The sequence below is a fragment of the Hemicordylus capensis genome, chromosome 8 (genome assembly GCF_027244095.1).
Source record: "Hemicordylus capensis ecotype Gifberg chromosome 8, rHemCap1.1.pri, whole genome shotgun sequence".
NCBI lineage: Eukaryota > Metazoa > Chordata > Lepidosauria > Squamata > Cordylidae > Hemicordylus > Hemicordylus capensis.
This window is the reverse complement of record NC_069664.1, coordinates 1,387,945-1,406,834: the sequence shown is the minus strand read 5'-3', so window position 1 is coordinate 1,406,834 and position 18,890 is coordinate 1,387,945. Positions and strand designations below refer to the sequence as shown.

Here is an 18,890-nt window from a genome sequence, read left to right as displayed (position 1 = left end):
GGGGCCATCACTGGGCATAGAAACTCAGTTTCAGGTTCTTGGAGGTGTTCTTTACAGTAATTTAGAAACATCTTGAAATCCTCAGGTATTACAGATGATTTTTAAAAGCCCTTAGTGAGATACCTGAGAAGTGGGTTATGCAATATTGCACTAGGTTTACTCTCTGCAATTCTCCTTTTTCCCCTCTGCAACTCTTCTTTTTTTTCTCCCAGAAAATCTGTGTTTTCACTGAGTGAAGCAGGGCAGATGAATGGCACAGCCGGTGGGGCAGGAGGCGGTGGTGGCGGCGGCGGCGGGGGAGGCGGTGGCGGCAGTGAAGATGAAGAGATGCCCGCTGTCCATGAAATTGGAGAGGAGCTGATCTGGACTGGAAGGTGGGCAACCTCTCTGGGCACCACTTTTTAATTTAATTTAATTTATTTTATTTTTACGTTTCTATTCCGCTCTTCCTCCAAGGAGCCCAGAGCGGTGTACATACTTAAGTTCCCCATCAGCATGGCACTATGTCATGGTGAATGGACTTCTGGGTAAAAGTAATGGCGGCCACCAGCAGCCGCTAGGAGCAGCAAAGTCGCTGTTATGAACAGGCAGCAGCAGAGAAAGGGAGCGGAGGGGGTGCCCTTGAGGGATTTCCCCCCTAGGTTGCCCTCCAAAAGTTATCTTGTGAGACCGTCCTAGCTGTGGAATTTGTGTGGACACAGAATCCTGTTACTGTGGCGCGTCCACAGCCTGGTCTGTGATCTCTTCCAGGTTTTGCGGTGGCCTCTATTTGGATTTCAAGAGGAAACTGCCCTGGTTCCCCAGTGACTTTTATGAGGGCTTCCATATCCAGTCCATCTCTGCCATCCTCTTCATCTACCTGGGCTGCATCACAAATGCCATCACGTTCGGTGGGTTGCTGGGTGATGCTACGGAAAACTACCAGGCAAGTGGGGGCCCAAAGGAAGCTATGGGGCAATCAGCGAGGGGCCTGTGCCAGGAAGCCTGTGGCTCCTGAGCGCTCAGAAGTTTGGCACAGAGACAGCTAACCCTAACCCCAACCCCAGATGACCTCTTGTGTGACATTTTGCCATCCGGGTTTCCCCCCACAGGGGGTCATGGAAAGCTTCCTTGGGACAGCAATGGCGGGTTCCGTCTTCTGCTTCTTTGCTGGGCAGCCCCTCATCATCCTGAGCAGTACAGGGCCCATCCTGATCTTTGAAAAGCTGCTCTACGATTTCAGCAAGTAAGTGAGCCAATGCTTACATTTCTTGATTTTATGTCCTGTCTTGTTTTGTTTATATCCCGCCTAGGCAATTCACAAAAATAAACTCAATAGAAACGGAATAAAACAAACTATTAAACAACAACTAAACCAAGTACAACATTCAGAGGTTACTAAAATCCTGGCTAAAAAAGTGTGTCTTCAGGGGCATAGCCATAATAACCCGGGACCCCCCAGCTCCACCCCTCCCTATTTTCTTCATTATCTCCCTCACTCTGAGCAGCCACTGGGGAGAGGGGTGAACACGGCCCCCTCTCCCCTAGCTACGCCCCTGTGTAGGGATCTTCTAAAGGGATCTTCTAAAGGCTGGCAAAGGTTCCAAGCCACGAATGTCCATAGGGAGTGCATTCCACAGCCCAGGAGTGACTATAGAGAAGGCCCTCTCCCGAGCTGGCAGTATACAGAGATGGACCTCTTTTGAAGATTTTAATGTGCAGTGGGGCTCTTGCAGAAGAAGGTGCTCTCCCAGGTAACCCGGTCCTTAGCCATTTAGGGCTTTAAAGGTAATTACCAGCATTTTGTATTTTGCCCAGAAACCTATTGGCAGCCAATGCAGTTGCTTTAAAACAGGCATAATAGGGACTCTCCAAGGAGCCCCAGAGACTAATCTAGCTGCTGCATTTTGAACCAACTAAAGTTTCCAAACTACATACAAAGGCAGCCCCACATAGAACACATTGCAGTAGTCAAGCCTAGAAATTATCAGAGTGCACCACAGTTCTGAGATCATTATTTTCAAGGAACAGACCTAGCTGGTGTATCAACCAGTTGTTGTTGTTGTTGTTGCTATTGTTATTATTCATTCATTCATTCATTCATTCATTCGATTTATATACCACCCTTCCAAAATGGCTCAGGGACAGAAGTTGATGGAAAGCGCTGTGGTCCACATGATGGACCACAGAAGTCATGCAGACAAGTAGATGCTTTCTGGGTTGCCTCCCCACACAGCCTTACAACACAGCTTCTCTTCCACCTGCTACCCCAGTAGCCACCTGTCCAGATAGCAATTGTTGTGGAATAACTTGCAGATGCTCTACTACTACTACTACTACTACTACTACTACTACTACTACTACAAATATGTAGTATTTGTCTCTGTCAAATAACTTATAACTCTGTCATGAGTACAAAGCTATTTCTCTCTGTACTTATGCTGCTATAATGTACCTGTACCTATATTATGTACCTGTACATAATAAGCAGGGCCAGACTGAAGACCTCTCAGCTGATTCATCAAATGCACTTCAGCTGTTTAATTCACATGTACTCTCTGCATAGGACTAAAACAACCATTTTGAAGGGAAAGGCCTCCTTCCCTTGCTCTTAGATGGTGCATGCAGATGCCACGCCATCCGGGGAGAAGCATTTTGCCTTCAGTCTCTTGAGCAAAAGGCAATGCCGCTTCTTAAGCGTGATGATGGGTCACTGACGGCACCGCCCGCCCACTGGCAGTGCAGGATGAGGCACGCTGGGGATCAGAGCAGATACCTTTTCTCTCTCACAGGAGCAAATGCCTCTTCAGCTGTGGTGCTTGCCTCCTGCAGTTTTTAGAAATATATTTTTAAAAATTTAATGGATTGCCCAAGTAATTGGGGGTGTCTTTTCATCAACTAATTGATGGAATTGGTTGCAGCCCTGATAAGTACACCTAGACCCATAAACATTCTGCTCAAATGTCTCAAGGTGGTTTGCTCCCCCCCCCCCCGCAAGCAAACTGCTATGGCCAGGATATTAGTTCCAGAAGCCACTGGAATGAATACACCAGGGAGGGGCGTTCAGAAGTCAGTATGTGACCATGCAGGGGTAAGAGGGGGCTTCCCTTGGTGGGTGGGGTGAGAGAGAGCAGGTGGGGATGGAAGGACTCTGGCCCTGGAGAGAGTGGCTCTGCCCCCACTGCACAAAGACGAAGGACCCAGAGGTGGTCTGGAGCAGCCGTGGGCCCTTCAGGGCCCCCTGGATCTTTAGCAGCTGCCCTGGCAGGCAGGTGGCTCCGTTTGGTCTGGAAAATGACAGCAGAGAAGATGCTCCCTCCAAGTCCGTGAGAGTGTCTGTTTTGAGCAGCGGGGTTTTTGGACGGTCTGCACAACTTGGCTTCAGCACTGGCCACTTTCGAGCTGTTGACATGCTGCTTTTCCCAGCACGGAGTAAATTTTCCAAGTATCTGTGTGGGTGACTGACCACTGGCTTCAAAATTGGCTCGGGGAAGCCCCTGTTGCTTTCTCATGCTGTAAGTCGCTGCCGATATTCCAACAGCAAAACCATTTATCTCTGCCTGGCTTGCCGCAGCAAAGCCTGGACTTCTGACTGATTCCTGACTGAACCTGAACAAGAAAACACTGGTGGCAAGTGACAGTGGCAAGGCTTTGATGACTGGGCAGCCGTTGTGTTTGCTGGGAGGAACCCTCGGAGTGCCTCTCCCAGAACCCTTCTCCATCTCTGCTGGAGATCGGTTGTGGCAGTATCTTTCTCCTGTGCTCTCTCTTGGGTTATCCTTGCCAGGATGGGGTGCATTTTATTTAAGTTATCGAAGCTCCCTTCTGTTCCTGATTTCAGAGGCAACAGCATTGACTACATGGAATTCCGCCTCTGGATCGGCTTGCACTCTGCTCTCCAGTGCCTTATTCTGGTGGCTACAGATGCCAGTTTCATTATAAAGTACATCACGCGCTTCACAGAGGAAGGGTTCTCCACACTCATTAGCTTCATATTCATCTACGATGCCATCAAGAAGATGATTGGAGCCTTTAAGTACTACCCCATCAACGCGGACTTCAAGCCGGACTACGTAACCATGTACAAGTGCGAGTGCATCGCCCCAGACCCAGGTGAGTCCAAGTCCTGTTTCCTGAGGCAAAGACGTGGCATTGCCACCCATTGCTCCAACCACAGAGCGCTGCTGCTGCTGCTGCTGCTGCTCTGTGTTTAAGCATAAAGATTCCTGCAAAGATACCTGGTGGGTCATAGAATCATAGAATTTAAAGCCGGAGGAGACTCTTAGAGGTCATCTAGTCGAGACTCCTTCTCCGGGTAGGAAACAGCCACAGGGTCTTTTCAGACAATGGCTGAGTTGAGGTAGAAGAAATGGCGCTTGCGGTACGTCTTCTTTTGGACTGTCTGTGGTGCTTATTGCCCAGTGCAGGCCTGCGGGCAGAAATGTGGTGGTGGAGAAGACCCAAGGGTGCCCCCTGAGGGAGGCCTCATAAGAGAGGGCAGGAGGAGAGCAGAAGCATAAATGGAGAGTGCATGGCATGTTTAATTTTAAATGCATCTACTTTATGAAATATTTTTAAATAACTTAATAAGTTATTTATTAAATAATTTAAGACATAAAATGCAATGTGAAGAGCCAGGTGCCCGCTTGTCAGTCAAGCCAACCCCCTCCCTGTTGTTGTTGTGGGTGTTGTGGTTGTGGTTGTTGTGTGCCTCTGGAGCTTCTGCAGCAGCAGGGAGACTGTTTTTGTTAGCAGGGATCGTCCTTGCCATCTTCCCTCCTGCATGATGAGATGGTGCAGCCCAGCAAAAGCTCCACCCCCTGGGCCTCCTGATGGTGTGTTTCCGCTCTTTCATCCATGAGGCTTAAGGCAGCTCTTGCTTCCTTCTGGGTTTATAAATTATAACCCAAATGGAAGGCTGGGGTTGGGCAGGGTGCTTATTGGCAGTTCAGATGCTTCTCTTCTACTGTTTTCTTCTGCATGAATAACAATACACCAGACATTACTAGAGAGAGAGGAGCACTGGTCTTGTGGCAGCAAGCATGACTTGTCCCCTTAGCTAAGCAGGGTCTGCCCTGGCTGCATATGAAAGGGAGACTAGAAGTGTGAGCACTGGAAGAGATTCCCCCCACAGGGGATGATGGGGCCGCTCTGGGGAGAGCAGAAGGTTCCACGTTCCCTCCCTGGCAGCATCTCCAAGAGAGGGCTGAGAGAAACTCCTGCCTACAACCTTGGAGAAGCCACTGCCAGTCTGTGAAGACAATACTGAGCTAGGTAGATCAATGGTCTGACTTAGTATATGGCAGCTTCATATGTTCCTAAGCTCCAAGACCATTAAAGTCTCATGTATGAAAAAGTTAGGGATTCTCCAACTTGGGTCCCCAGATGTTGTTGGACTACAACTCCCATCATCCCCGGCCACAATGATAAGCCATTTTGACTGTGGCTGATGGAAGCTGTAGTCTCCAAAACATCTGGGGATATAGGTTTGAGAACCTCTGTTCTAAAAAAAAACATGTTACCCAAAATTGGGAAATATAAGCAAATTTGCCATATTTATCTGCGATACAGAAGTGTGTTTTCTGTGGTGCAGAATCAGATTTCCCTTCAGACAGAGTCTGGAGTTATTCATGCAGTGGGACAGCAAGCTCTGTCTGAAATGCCCGCCCCCCCCCCCCCAAAGGAGAGCTTAATCAGTAGTTGGGCATTCAGCAAGTAAAGTGAGCATAAGTGTCCCCGTGATCTGGCTCTTTTCCCAGATCGTGTGGACTGGAGGAGGCAAGTTCATGATGTTTCTAAGAATGCAGAATTGTGGAGAGCCCTTGAAAATGGGGGTGCTGAAGAATCTTAAGTCTTGCAAGTGCTAGATCAGATGCTACAGGGATTGTGCCTGTCCACTCTTCTCACCCTCGTCCTGAGTTTCCAGTTGATACTCAGTTTTCCAAAATGTAGAAATGACTACATTTACCCATGTTAAAAGTTGAGGAGTTGTTTTTGATAGCTTCATCTGCTATTGGTTCTACCGTTACAAAGAGAGAACATAACATAAGTCAATTGATAGATCATTGGGGAAGATGAAACCAAATTCTTTTTTTCCAGAGCCAAGATATACTCTTCTCTGACAATGGCTGTATTGTAGAAGGCTATTATCCAACACTTGTTGCCCACACTGAAAGCAGACAAACGGACAGTTTCTCAAATGCACACACTTTTGCTCAAAATTAGACAATGGATGATGTAGTACTGTATATCATTCTGTAATGGGGCAAGTTCTCGACCTTATGACATATAAACAGCACATGTTAAACCATCAGAAGATGTAACTTATTTGGAATAAAATGCACAGGACATCTGTGATAAAAACCAAAGAACAGCTTGCTGGAAGTGATCTCCATCAGCAAATGCAAATCAGGAAAACTTGCTTGAGAATGTACTTCCCCAAATATGTTCCCGCTCCAGCATGGGCCTATTCGTTCTTGAGCATCTGTAATGGGAGAGGAAGGATGGTAGTGTCTCATGCTCCCCTCTCCAGATGTGGTTGGGTTTTTATTTACATGAGGGGTTTTTTTCACACTTGCTTTTGTTACTCATCTACGATCAGGGATGCTGACCTCTTTTCTCAAGGCAGCTTGTCTGTCAAAGGAATATCTCAATTTCCCAGCACTCCAATACCAATTTTTTCCTACTGGGAAAATGTGATTGCTTTCCCTATCTTGTGTGTCCATTGCCATGTGACTGTGCATGTATTATGAGCACCTATTGGCTGGTGCCTATGGCATCATTGGTAACACGCAACACAACTTTCCCCCCTCCCCACCTGTGTCACTTTATAAGCTTTGTTCATTTATTTTTAATTACCTTTATTGTGTTTTTATGCCTTTAGTGGCTATTCAGTCTATATACTGTGTTGCACTAATTATCAGTAGTTCAAAACTCACCAGAGCTGTGACCTTCTTCCCATGAAAAGTGCTTACACATTTAAGACATTCAAGGTGCTTTTTAACACTCTTATTTGTACACAAAGGTGAATGTTGTTGATACTGGGTGGAAAGCAAAGGAGAGCCATTTTTATCTGGAATGTACATTCTTGTCAACATAGGTCCTCCTGACATGTGAAAACAATCTGTTGTTTCTAATCAGTAGCACTAAGCAGTGTACAAAGCTCTTTGCAATTCTTTCCTATCGCAGTTTTCCCTTCTCACAACACTGGGAAATAAGTTAGGCTCATAGGCTGAAGGAGAGTGACTTGCCCAGGGCCGCCAGGTGAGCTTGATGACTGAGATTTGAATTCCAGCCAGACCCGGCACAGCAGCACCACACTCCTCCCGTTCATATTTTGAAGCTGCTAGTTGCCACAGGAGACTTGCTATTCATCTTGTCCCCTGCAACCAAATACTCCAGTCCAAATTCCTGATGAACATGAGAGCTTCTGATGCACACAGGAGCGTTGGCTGCGAGGGCTTCCCTGGACACATCAGTGGAGGAAGCAGATCTCACTGGACACTCCTCTGCGTCGGCTTCTCCCATGGAAATGATGAAGAGCCCCTGGTGGCGTAGTGGTAAAACTGCCGCCCTGTAACCAGAAGGTTACAAGTTCGATCCTGACCAGGGGCTCAAGGTTGACTCAGCCTTCCATCCTTCCGAGGTTGGTAAAATGAGTACCCAGAATGTTGGGGGCAATATGCTAAATCATTGTAAACCGCTTAGAGAGCTCCGGCTATAGAGCGGTATATAAATGTAAGTGCTATTGCTATTGCTATTGCTATATGACAAGGGCAGCCTACATGCACAAGAGCTCTGTGTGCCCACTGGATAGATGCAGGGCTTGAGAGAAGGGGCAAGTTTTCCGCAGGGGCCTTGCCTGGTCAAAGCAAGCTGGCATGGTCCACAGTATGCTGTACAGTAGTACAGTGCATCAGGCAATGACGGGTTACCGCATAGGCAGTATAGGCAACTGCTTACGGTGGCAAATTTTGGGGAGCGGCGTCTTGGGATAGAGTCAAACTTTTAAAAAAACAACTTTAAAAATGCCTCTGTGTAGCAGCAGAGGCTCCGCCTACCTGCTAAAGCATTACAAGAGGTGAGGTCAGGCACAGGAGGCAGGCGTAGCGATGGCGGCAAAAGAGGTCCTCACTCAAGCCTGGCTAACTCGCAAATGACCCAGAGCAGGCAGAGGCCCGAAATTGCCTGTTCTGTGTCATTTGCAAGTAAGCCGGGCTTGAGTGAAGAACTATTTTGCCGCCATTCTCCAGTGCCCAACCTCACCTCCTGTAATGGTTTAGGAGGCGGGAGGAGCTGCCACGTAGCGGCATTTTTAAAGGTTAAAAAAAGAATTAAGTTTCCCTCCCCTCCAAGCCCCCTTACTCTTGTCCTTGGGGTGGCAAATCTTTGGCTGCCTATGGGCGGCAAAAAGATTAATCCACCCCTGGCATCATACCCTGGGGTGTGGCTCGTGCATCATGCCTATGAGCCAGCTTTGTCCTCTCAATGGCTGCCAAAGCATGGGTGGAATTTGGCTCTAACTGTGGCAGAGTAGATCGGAACTAATTTAGCCTGACCTGATTCTTCTGGGCACCCAGCACTGGACCCTGTCCCGCTCTGGGATCAGCTTGTTGGCCATCAGTGTGGGCTCATCCATGAACATTTGGTGTGCAATCATATCCCCACCACTCCACTTTGTCCGATATTGGGAGGCTGGCCCATATCAGCTTGTCCTGGATGGAAGAGGTTGCCTTGCGAAAGACACCTTCATTTTGCTCTTTTGTGTTTCTGCCCCCAAGTGTCCAAAATGGTACCCGATTTAGACGTCTCTCTCCTATTTTCTATTGAGAGTGTATGTTGTTATCGCCTCCTTTTGGTCCTCTTAATATTTTTATTTTTTGCTAGTTATGATTTTTGACTACTGTAACTGATTTGTACCGTATTTGTCTCTGCTGCACACATCTATTTGGCTGATTTCAATCTCAAGTGAGTATCATTTTATAAATATTAAAATTATTTAATATTTGATACTCTTACCTTTTTTGTTGTTAGAGTTATGACTTTGATCTCTACACACAGCCTGCATAAGGCAAGCGCCCTTTTCTCATTCAAAACCTAACAAGCAACAGCAACAACCATCTAAAACAGCCAGTACTGCCATCTTCTTTAAGTTGGGCAGTGAAACAATCACTTTTAAAGCTTGTAGAAGCCACAAAATATGTCTGGTTCTGGAAAAGCTAAAGGTTGTGGGGAGAAACTCTGTTGTAACCCTGTTGGGAATCGGTAGAAGCAAATAATGTCGGCTTCACTCCATTTTGCCTGCCCTCCTTTTCCTTCTGGCAGTGGAGTGTTGATTTTGTAGCACAAAAACTCTGATTCTAACCCAGCAATCACTTCTCCTTCATTAATTCTTTTAATGTGGTTCACTACTGGGAAGATTCTTGTTTGTCCTCTTCAAAACAGCTGACGTAATGCAAAGCTACAGCTTTGCATAGTGGGTATATTGGAATCTAGATTTCCAGTGGCGGGATGTCCTCAGAAAATTCATCATGTGGGGCTTGTTCAGACCCCTAAGAATTATCTGGGTTGTTTTTCTTTGCCATCGTTCTGACGTTGTAATCTTGAGCAGAGGGGACATTCGTATTTGCAGGCACCACAGCTAGGAGAGAGAAGGTTTCCCAAGGGGTGTCTGCGGCTTGAGAGTGGTGCCCCTGTGCTTCTCAGGAGAGAGAGAATCAGGTGGGTGCTGAATGGTTGGTTGTGTAGCCACAATGCCAACAACACAGCTACCCCAGTAGGGAGAAGACAGGTGGGACTGCTGAGGTTTTGGTATTTGATTAAGCTGACTGGCGGGTGGCCAGGGGTGGTCTGGTGACTGCAGGAGTGGATATCTGCAAAGCATATCTAGGGGAGCAGGGAAGGTGGGGGCTGCTCTTCGGTCACCTGAGGAGGAGAGAGAGTCAGGAAGCCTAAGTAGAGGCAGGCACAGCAGGATCTGTCGCTCATCCGTCTCTGGCAGCCCCATCAAGCTTCCATTCATTTGCTTGACCAAGCTAAAGCAGACAGAGCAGATCTGTAAGCTGAGGAGAAGCCTGGCCTCTTAGCGGGGAAATGCTGAAGTACTCTTCTTCTAACTGTTGCTTTTGTTAGCTGTTCTATTCAGGATTGTTATCTGGAGTTTCCGTTCTTGTTGTTTTCCCCTGGAAGGGAGCATTCTTGCTCTTCCGGCATCTTTTCTGGGAAGGGTGGGGGGGAGGGGGGAAGAGAATCCTCTTTTTTGCAGGGAGAATCCAAGATGGCAGATGAAGAGACCCTCCTAGAGAAGATGCTGCCCGCTGAGCACAGACTTTGGAGGGGAGGGGTATTTCTTTTCTTTTTGTTTTCATTTTGTCCTTAAAGTAATGGTCCTTGGCCAATAATTCCAAAACCTAAGATCTCCTTGCCAAAGCAGGTGACCAGCCATAACACAAATGCATGTGTTTTTTTAAAGCACCTTATCAGCATTGCTTGTGAGGGAGCCAAGGGGTTGTTTCTTCACTGGAGGGCAGGGCTTATGTTATATCAAACTTGGTTCTTCCACCTTCTCCCATCCCATAAAAGCAACTCTGCACCAGGTGGGTGTTTTAAACTGTAATCTTCCCAACCTGAAATGTGGTTGTTTTGAGCCTGTGATGATAAGCACCAAAGTAATCTTGTTAACAACTGAGTAAAGTGCCATGGACATCGAGAGGATATGGAGAAGTTGGGGAGGGTGACCCAGTTGGGAGGTTTGATTTTAAGCAGAATCCCGCACAAGTTGTGACTCTATGGCTTCTTCTTCTTCTTTTTAGCAGCAGCATTCTTTGTTTTTTAGTGCCGAATAGCAGCTATCCTTGGGTGACAGCCAGGATGTTTGGAAAGAAATATGAGGTCTGTGAAGGATCCACCCTGGCCTCTTCCAAGATGGAATGGAGTCTGATGCAGGCTTCTTTGAACTGGAGAGTGGCTTCTTGGTTTTGGAGTCTGTAGAAGCCCGGGTCCTTCGTAGCTATAAGAGAAGGTCGCATTTTGGCTGCATGGGCTTCTGGCCGGTATCTGATGCAGCCTTTCAGAGCCACCCCCTGGAAGGCCTTGTGAAGGGCCGTACATGATGTTAATCAGGGAGAAGTTTCTGCTGGAGTTAGAACCAGGGTTTGACTCCAGCTCCCCAAACCAGGTTTATACAGGCAGGAATTCCCCTTTTAGCCCACTGATGAGTCTGTAATTCTCATCTTGTCTTGGATTTCCTTATGCCGCATTTCCACATTTAGGCAGAGTGTTGTAAATGCTGCAAGCATTATGTCTGACAAAGAGACTTTATTGTACCTCCAATTGCCATGCTTGGATTTGAAGGCCATTGTGCATGGGGTGATGGGACTTGTAGTCTAACCACATCTGGGGGTCTCAAGGTTGTGAACCGTTGCTGTTACTGAACGGGGATTCGGTCTCTCTTTTGCCAGTCAAATGGCCATTATTCCAGATGGTTTGAGCCTGTGGCAATTAACCATGGCTTTAAGCAGGAGTGAGAGTTTTCTTCTTTAATATATATTTTTTTAAATCTTAACCAACTCCTTTTCTGCAGTGAATACAACATTGTTCAATGCTTCAGTCCCACTGGCACCAAACAACACTAACATTTCTGTGGTAAGTAGCTGATATTTTGTCTCCCGTCCACCCACCCCCACCCGCCAAATAAAAACAGAAAGTCCCCAATCAAGCTACAGGCTGCAGCTGACGTGACTTGGGCGTTCTGGGCCTGGAGCTCCCCACCTCTTTTCCAGTCTCAAAATGCAACTTGGATTGGGCCAGCTCCATAGTGGGGAGGGAACCTGAACCCTTTCCTCCCACACTGATTTCCTGACTTAAACCTCCCAAAGCTGCTATTTAGCCATGGAGAGGGAAACCAACAGGTCCAATTGGAAGGCCGTCTGTGTCTAATAGCCGCTTTGGGTGGATGCAGGGCGAGGACAGTTTGCACCTGTGCTATGGCCTGGATCCAAAGGGTGGACCCCTCCCCACCTATGGCCCCACTGCTTTTTGAGAGAGGGGGGAAATGTGGGGCATTCCATCGAGTCACAGAACAGCATCCTGTCTTTATTGATCGCATTTGTACTCCCTGCTTCCTCTAAGGCACTCATGGCGACATGGAAGGGGTTCTCCTTTTTATCCTCCCAAAGAAACCCCTGATGAGCTTCATGGAGGAGGGGGCTTATGGCATCAGTCGTGGTTCAGGCTGCATGAGCCAGAAAGTTCCTCTTTCCAGTTTCGCACCAACCGCAAGCACTCTTCCCCAGGAGAAGACACCCCATGGCAGTAACTGCTCGTCCAAATGCATCAGGGGGCCCAGCTGCTTCGGCTTCCTGCCCGCTCGGGTTGCGCCTCTCTCTCCCGCCCAAGACCCGAGAGCCGCACTGCCTGCAGGCTGGCCATTGCCGGGTAGAGCAGTGCACTTCACTGGCAGGCAGCAGGGCTCTCTTGTGAGAGAGAGGAGCAACCTGAGCTGCCTCCTTTCGCTCCCCCGGCTTGTTAGGATGAGCCCCAGCTGCTCTGTGACTCTACCTTTTGGCTGCCGCCTTGGTAGCTTTGTCAGTTCAATCCCCTGGGGATGTTGCCCTGACTAAGCAGACTTTGGTCTTGGTCTGAATCCGGACCCTGGAGCAACGGCTTCTAGCCGTGGGAATTTTGCATGAATTACGCATTGCAAAGAAGCAAATAGACCACAACATTATTAAATTACTCCAATTAATCGCACTCCTCACAGCGTTTTTAAATGGGTCAGATGCATTGAAGGATGTGACTACTGTATGCATTCTGGGTCTCCTGAAAAGAACATGCTCCCAATTTGCAAAGCTGCACTCCCGTTCAGTCCTTCTAATGTGTTTTGCATTTCTCTGGGCATTTCTTCGAAGGCCCACAATTAGTCACCAGCAAACGGTGACCTGCTGCCTTGTAGAGTTCAGCAGCCGTTCAGTTTTCTGTGACAAACGGGGAAGGCGCGGGATGGCTCAGTAGCCTAATGAGAGTCTGGTTTGTTTCCTCTCCCTCTTCTCCTCCCAAGTACAATCCCATCAATGTCACAGCTCTGGACTGGACCCAGCTGAGCAAGAAGGAATGTCTGAAGTACGGAGGAAGCTTGGTGGGGAAATCCTGCAAATTTGTCCCTGACTTGGCCCTCATGTCATTCATCCTCTTCTTTGGGACTTACTCCATGACGTTGACCCTGAAAAAGTTCAAATTCAGCCGCTACTTTCCGACAAAGGTAAGAAGAGGCAGGGACCCAAGGCACGCACAGCAGTCACAGCCAGGCACGGCCAGGAGATCCCCTGAAAGTGCCACTGGGAGCCTGACGAGTCCATCCGTGTGCCAGTCCAGCCGTGGTGTGCTACTGGGACAGGCCCAAGGACCTGATGGGGAGGAGCGGAATCCCTACCTCAGCACGCTGTGCGAGGTCATTAAGCAACCACCGTAGACTGAGTCAGACCTTGTGCCCATTGAGCTCAGCGCTGAATTCCGAGGCTCTCCAGGGTTCCAGGCAGAGAAGGGACTCTTCCTGCCCTACCTGGAGATGCCACCAGCCATTGAACCTGGTGGGCCTTCAAAGCAGGGGCACTCCCGCTGAATGGCAGCCCCTTCCTGAAGTCTGGTTCACCTGTTCATCGGCTATATCTCCCTGGCTCATGGGCATCGCCCCCATGGAGATGAGGGGTTGGGGGAGTGCCCAGGGGCTGCCTGCTCCACAGTCACTGAGCTAGCCTGGTGGAGCTGCCTCCTCCCAGCAAGAGCAGGCCACCCCTTTCAGGCAGCCTGTTCTCCTCCTGGCATCGCAGCAGCCCTGCCCCACCAAGCTGGGCCACACTGGCTTGGTGGCATCATCCAGCCATGGGCACTGGCTTGCTCTCTGGCTCCACAGTGAAGCCAGGTAGCAGAGAAAGCAGGAAATCTAGGACCAACACACGGAAGTACTTTTTAACACAACACGTAATCAACTTGTGGAACGCTGTGCCACAAGATGTGGTGACAGGCAACAACCTGGATGGCTCGAAGAGGGGTTTGGAGAACTTCATGGAGGAGAGGTCTATCAACGGCTACTAGTCGGAGGGCTGTAGGCCACCTCCAGTCTCCAAGGCAGGATGCCTCTGAGTACCAGTTGCAGGGGAGTCACAGCAGGAGAGAGGGCAGGCCCCTTTCAGCTCCCACCTGTGGCTTCCAGCGGCATCTGGTGCGGGGCCACTGTGCAAAACAGGATGCTGGACTAGATGGGCCTCTTTGGGCCTGATCCAGCAGGGCTGTTCTGATGTTCTAGAGGTGGGGGTGTCTGCTGCCATAAAAGCAGCTGGGGGCGGTGGCAAGGGGGCCGCAAAGGCAGGTGGCAATGGGGAGGGAGCCCTCCTCAAGGCTTGCCCCAGGGGGCCTGCCTCCAACCTTGCAATTTCCTTGGCCTGGCCACAATGCTGCCCGTCCTTTGTGAAGGTGTACTGCACATCCGCCTCCCCAGGGTCTTTTCTTTTGCAAGCTGAATCAAAGGTATGGGGTGCTACTGATGTCTGTGTGCAACTGCTTCAGTTTGCATCTGTCTTTGTTTTATACTTGGTGCGTTCTTATTTTGATGTAAACTCCTTTGAACCTGTGGGAAAGCAGTACAGGCATCTTTTAATCAGGGAAGCCTTGGTCTCCATGCTCAGAAGTGCATCTCTGCGGGAAGCAGGCAAAATACTTATGCTGCGGCAGTGAGGGACGAAACTGAAGTTCAGAGCGATGTGACGTGTTTGCCTGAAAACAACCTGAACAAACCTTGAGGTTTGGGTTGGTGGGTCAAGCTCTGAAGAGCTGCAGAACAGCCTTTGTGGCTTCCTGGGTGGCCCTGTGTGCCTTTGCCACAGCAATGCCATTGCTGGTCCCTCTGGAGTGCCCCCTTTCACCTGCCTTTTCCTTCCCACCCCATCTCCCCCTAGGTCAGGGCCCTGATTGCTGATTTTTCCATTGTCTTCTCCATCCTCTTCTTCTGCGGAATAGACGCCTGCTTTGGACTGGATACTCCCAAGCTGCATGTGCCAAGTATCATTAAGGTTCGGGAGCCCTTGTGGGTTTTCTCACACTCTGACCTTCTCGTGCCGCGTCTGCTCCATTCCTTTTCCTGAGTCTTCCATTCACTTCTCTCAAGGTTTTATGACTGCTTTATCAACAAAATAAATCAGAGCTGGCCCAACTGCGTAAACAGCAACCAATAGTTGCAAGGAGTAGCAATATATCTGTTAGGGGTGCAAAATGGAGCAGTGTGCTGTCAGGATCCTCTGTGTCTCAGCAGATGCTGACAGGCACAATTCAGCTTTTACCCAGCCTAGCATGAACCAAACATTGTCCCTCTGGGGCATTGCAAAGGATCCGGATGTCAAAGAGACTGAAGACATTGTGGGGCAGAATGCCATAGGCCAGCACTGAGCTTAATCCTGATCCCACTGCAAAAAAAGTCTTCAAACTGTCATTTATTTAACATTTTTTACTTCTCTCCAAGGTAGCTTTTTCTCTATGCTTAAAGCGTTTTCTTAATAGAAGTCTTTTCTTTCTCCAATTAATATTCTAACAGACCACTTCCTGTCTGTCTTCTGTGCACATGTCTTTTCTCTTTTTCTTCTCCTCCTTTCTAGCTCCGTAAACTAATCAGTGACTTCTCTATCTTCATGTCCATACTAATGTTTGTTGGTCTTGATATTTTGTTTGGACTGAATACGCCAAAACTGCAAGTGCCTACAGATTTCAAGGTAAACAAAATTAATCACAGCATGGTAGGGCTGGATGGGACCAAAAGGCCACCTTCCCCAACCCCTCCCACATCAGCACTGCTACCCTAAGACGGCAGCGCCATCCATCCATCACCAGCCACCTTCCCCTGATCAGCCTGAAACATCCACAGCATACAAAGGGGTTTGCTAATTGGAAGTCGCCAGTTTCAGTTTGGTTTTGTTCGAAGTTTCATTTTCTGATTAAATATGTTTTGGGATTTATGACTGCAGGAAGGAGCAAGGGAGGAAGAACACACACAAGTGTGTGTGTCACACACAGCCCTATTGATTTGTAACAAGGGGCAGGAAAAAAAAGTCAAAATACACATATGTAGTGGATTAAAGTTTCTCATCTCAGAGCAAGTTCACGCAAGGGAAAGATGCTGAATCATCCCTGCTGAGCTGCCAGGCTAGGCTTCTCCTAAAACTATCCTGTATTATTGGTAGGTTCAAAATGCTGACACTACCTCCCCTCTTTAACAACAGAGCTTGAACCTCACTGGGTTTGGGAGTAGAATCCCAGGGGAAACTCTTTATTTTGCTATTGGATAAGTACAAAAATCTTCCACGTGCAAGCCTACATGTAATGAGAGAACTGATAGCTGCTGAACATTTGTGGATGTATTTGCACCAGAGAAAATCCCCCTTCAGCTCCCTCTTTTCCCGAGTTAAAACCCAACTCAGAGAGACTTGTAAAAAAAAGCAACTTAAAAAACAATTGTATTCAGTTACTGCTGACTGCTTCCACCTGAGGCTTTCTCGCTTTTAGATAAAGTTAAGAATACTTAGTAAGATTACAAAAATAGGTTGTCTTAATGCATGTTTAAATGTTTATCAAGTCTTTTGCAGCACCCTAGGTAGGATGAGTGTAGGCTAGTGTTTCTTATTTTAAATACGTTACAGGTAAACAATAATAGAACAGTATCAGGAATATGCAAAACACACACACCAAAGAAATAGAAATTCTAATGCAAAGTCTGACTAAACAAACTTTTCCCTAGACTAAACTTCCCTTTTCCTTGAACTCACCAAACTCTGGAAGAGAATTCAAGCTTCCTGCAATCCTTTCTTATAAGGATCTACAGAGTTATTCCATGAGAGAAACCTCCATGCTGGCTTCAACCATGAGGGAGCAAAACTCCATTGCCCCTCACTAAGCCTTTCCACATGCACTTCTCTCCAACAAAGACTGCCTTTCTTGTTCCCAGAATTCCCTGCAGCCGCTCTCTAGGTCCCACCTACCTGGTGTACTTATTGGCTGCACTGGAGTTCACCAGTGTGTCAGCCTCACCTCCCTCTAAATAGTTAACAGGGAGTGAACTCGTGTCAGTCAAGACAAGGGTTCACTCCCTGTTAACTATTTAGAGGGAGGTGTGGCTGGTCACTACAACATAATAAACCAAACCAAAAATCAAAGTTATAAATTTACTTGATTAATTTTGATTTGACTTACACAGCCAAAGTTAAAATGCTAAAAAATTGTATTCCTTTTCTTGATCTAAGGAAGCTGGAGTGTTTTTAGAAAACAAAATTATGTATTGTGTTCACACACTCGGAAAATAGCCAGTTAAAAAAAATTCCACATAAAGCTTTTCAAATTGGTTTGAGCAGAAACAAACACATTACATGTGCCCCATGAATTGTTTTAGTTTGAATAGTTGTGGCTGTTAGGAAACTTCCGGTGTGTGTGTGTGTGTGTGTGTGTGTGTGTGTGTGTGTGTACACAGACACACCCACCTACACACACAACCTGTAAAGTTAACATGGGCGCTTTCCAGACTAGACCCTACAACGGGGTCAGGACATATCTCTGGAGTGGGCTTCCACACTTCCTGCATCGTGACACTGCAGTCCCTACGTGGACAGCAGGGTGCCATTCACATTTCCAATGCCTTGTTGCGAATTTAATCGCTGCGATATAGAGCAAGGACGTTAGGTTCGGGGCACTAGGACCCGTGAAAGGGCCTTTTCGGTTGCTGCCCCACTTCTCTGGAACTCCCTTCCCCTTCAGATTTATTTAGCTCCTTCCTTACTGATCCTTACTGATTTTTAAATCTCTATTGAAGATTTTCTTTTTTGCCAGGCTTTTGCCCTGTAGTTTACCTATTTGTTTTTTTCTTTTTTGTTAGTTGCTTTAGTTTTTAATTTAGAATGTCATTTTAATGCTGTCTTGCTTTGCATGTTTTTGTACACAACCCAGAGTCTTCAGAGTGGGCGGTATATTAAATGTTTCTAATATATATCCAGCGTGAAAAAGTTGCTATTTTTTCGGGTTGTTAGTTGCTGCGAGACTGCTCCCCGCTACTATTTACGTTCAGAATGTGACTTGCCTGAACAAAGGCATTTTGCTGCTGGTGAGCAGCTAGTCTGGAAAGTGCAGTGGTGTACTTTTTCAGTTTAGTTTACTAATAAGTCGATATGTCGGCGATGCAATGTGCATATTAACTCCAAACAAAAAGGCCTTTTATTGTGCAAAGAGCCAACTTTTCATTTTTCTTTGCGCATTAAAAGGTCTTTTTGTTGAGAATTAGTTTACTAATGATATCAGTCAAAGATACATGCCAAACCAGCTCACGATCTATTTAGGGCATTGGGAAATTTTCCAGAAAGTTGTCTGATTCATAATTTTCTGGAACATCCATGCCAGTGGATTCCCAGCCAGCAAGCAAGGGATAGATAGCTAGAACTCTTTCCCCTGTTTTGCACTAGCTAACCTTTTGCCCTTGACCTCTTTTCAGCCCACTCGCTTAGACCGAGGGTGGTTCGTCTTCCCCTTTGGTAAGAACCCCTGGTGGATCTACTTGGCCAGTGCACTCCCTGCGCTCTTGGTCACCATCCTGATCTTCATGGACCAGCAGATTACAGCAGTCATAGTCAACAGAAAGGAACACAAGCTGAGGGTACGGCCTCTTCCTTCCTTCCTTCCTTCCTTCCTTCCTTCCTTCCTTCCTTCCTTCCTTCCTTCCTTCCTTCCATCCATCCAGGTATTCACCAATATCGCAACTCTACAGAGAGTGAGAGTTGTCACCTCAGCCCCTCCCCGCCCAAACTGAGAGTAGCCTGTGGAAAGGCAAAGGTTTGGGATCCCTGTTTGAAGCCAGGAATGAGCACAGTATGTGTGTCCACATGGGT

At 47.5% G+C, this 18,890-nt stretch overlaps 1 protein-coding gene across 1 annotated transcript in view; it reads left to right on the top strand.

Annotated features, from left to right (window-relative positions):
* The window catches only part of SLC4A5 (solute carrier family 4 member 5), an 82,265-nt gene that overhangs the window by 44,719 nt on the left and 18,656 nt on the right, over positions 1–18,890 (top strand). Inside the window, exons 11-18 of the mRNA XM_053269690.1 lie at positions 213–374; positions 751–925; positions 1,092–1,225; positions 3,821–4,092; positions 11,561–11,622; positions 13,037–13,237; positions 14,931–15,044; positions 18,497–18,658. Coding sequence (XP_053125665.1) covers positions 213–374; positions 751–925; positions 1,092–1,225; positions 3,821–4,092; positions 11,561–11,622; positions 13,037–13,237; positions 14,931–15,044; positions 18,497–18,658 — 1,282 coding nt within the window. The remainder of the gene's footprint in view (positions 1–212; positions 375–750; positions 926–1,091; positions 1,226–3,820; positions 4,093–11,560; positions 11,623–13,036; positions 13,238–14,930; positions 15,045–18,496; positions 18,659–18,890) is intronic.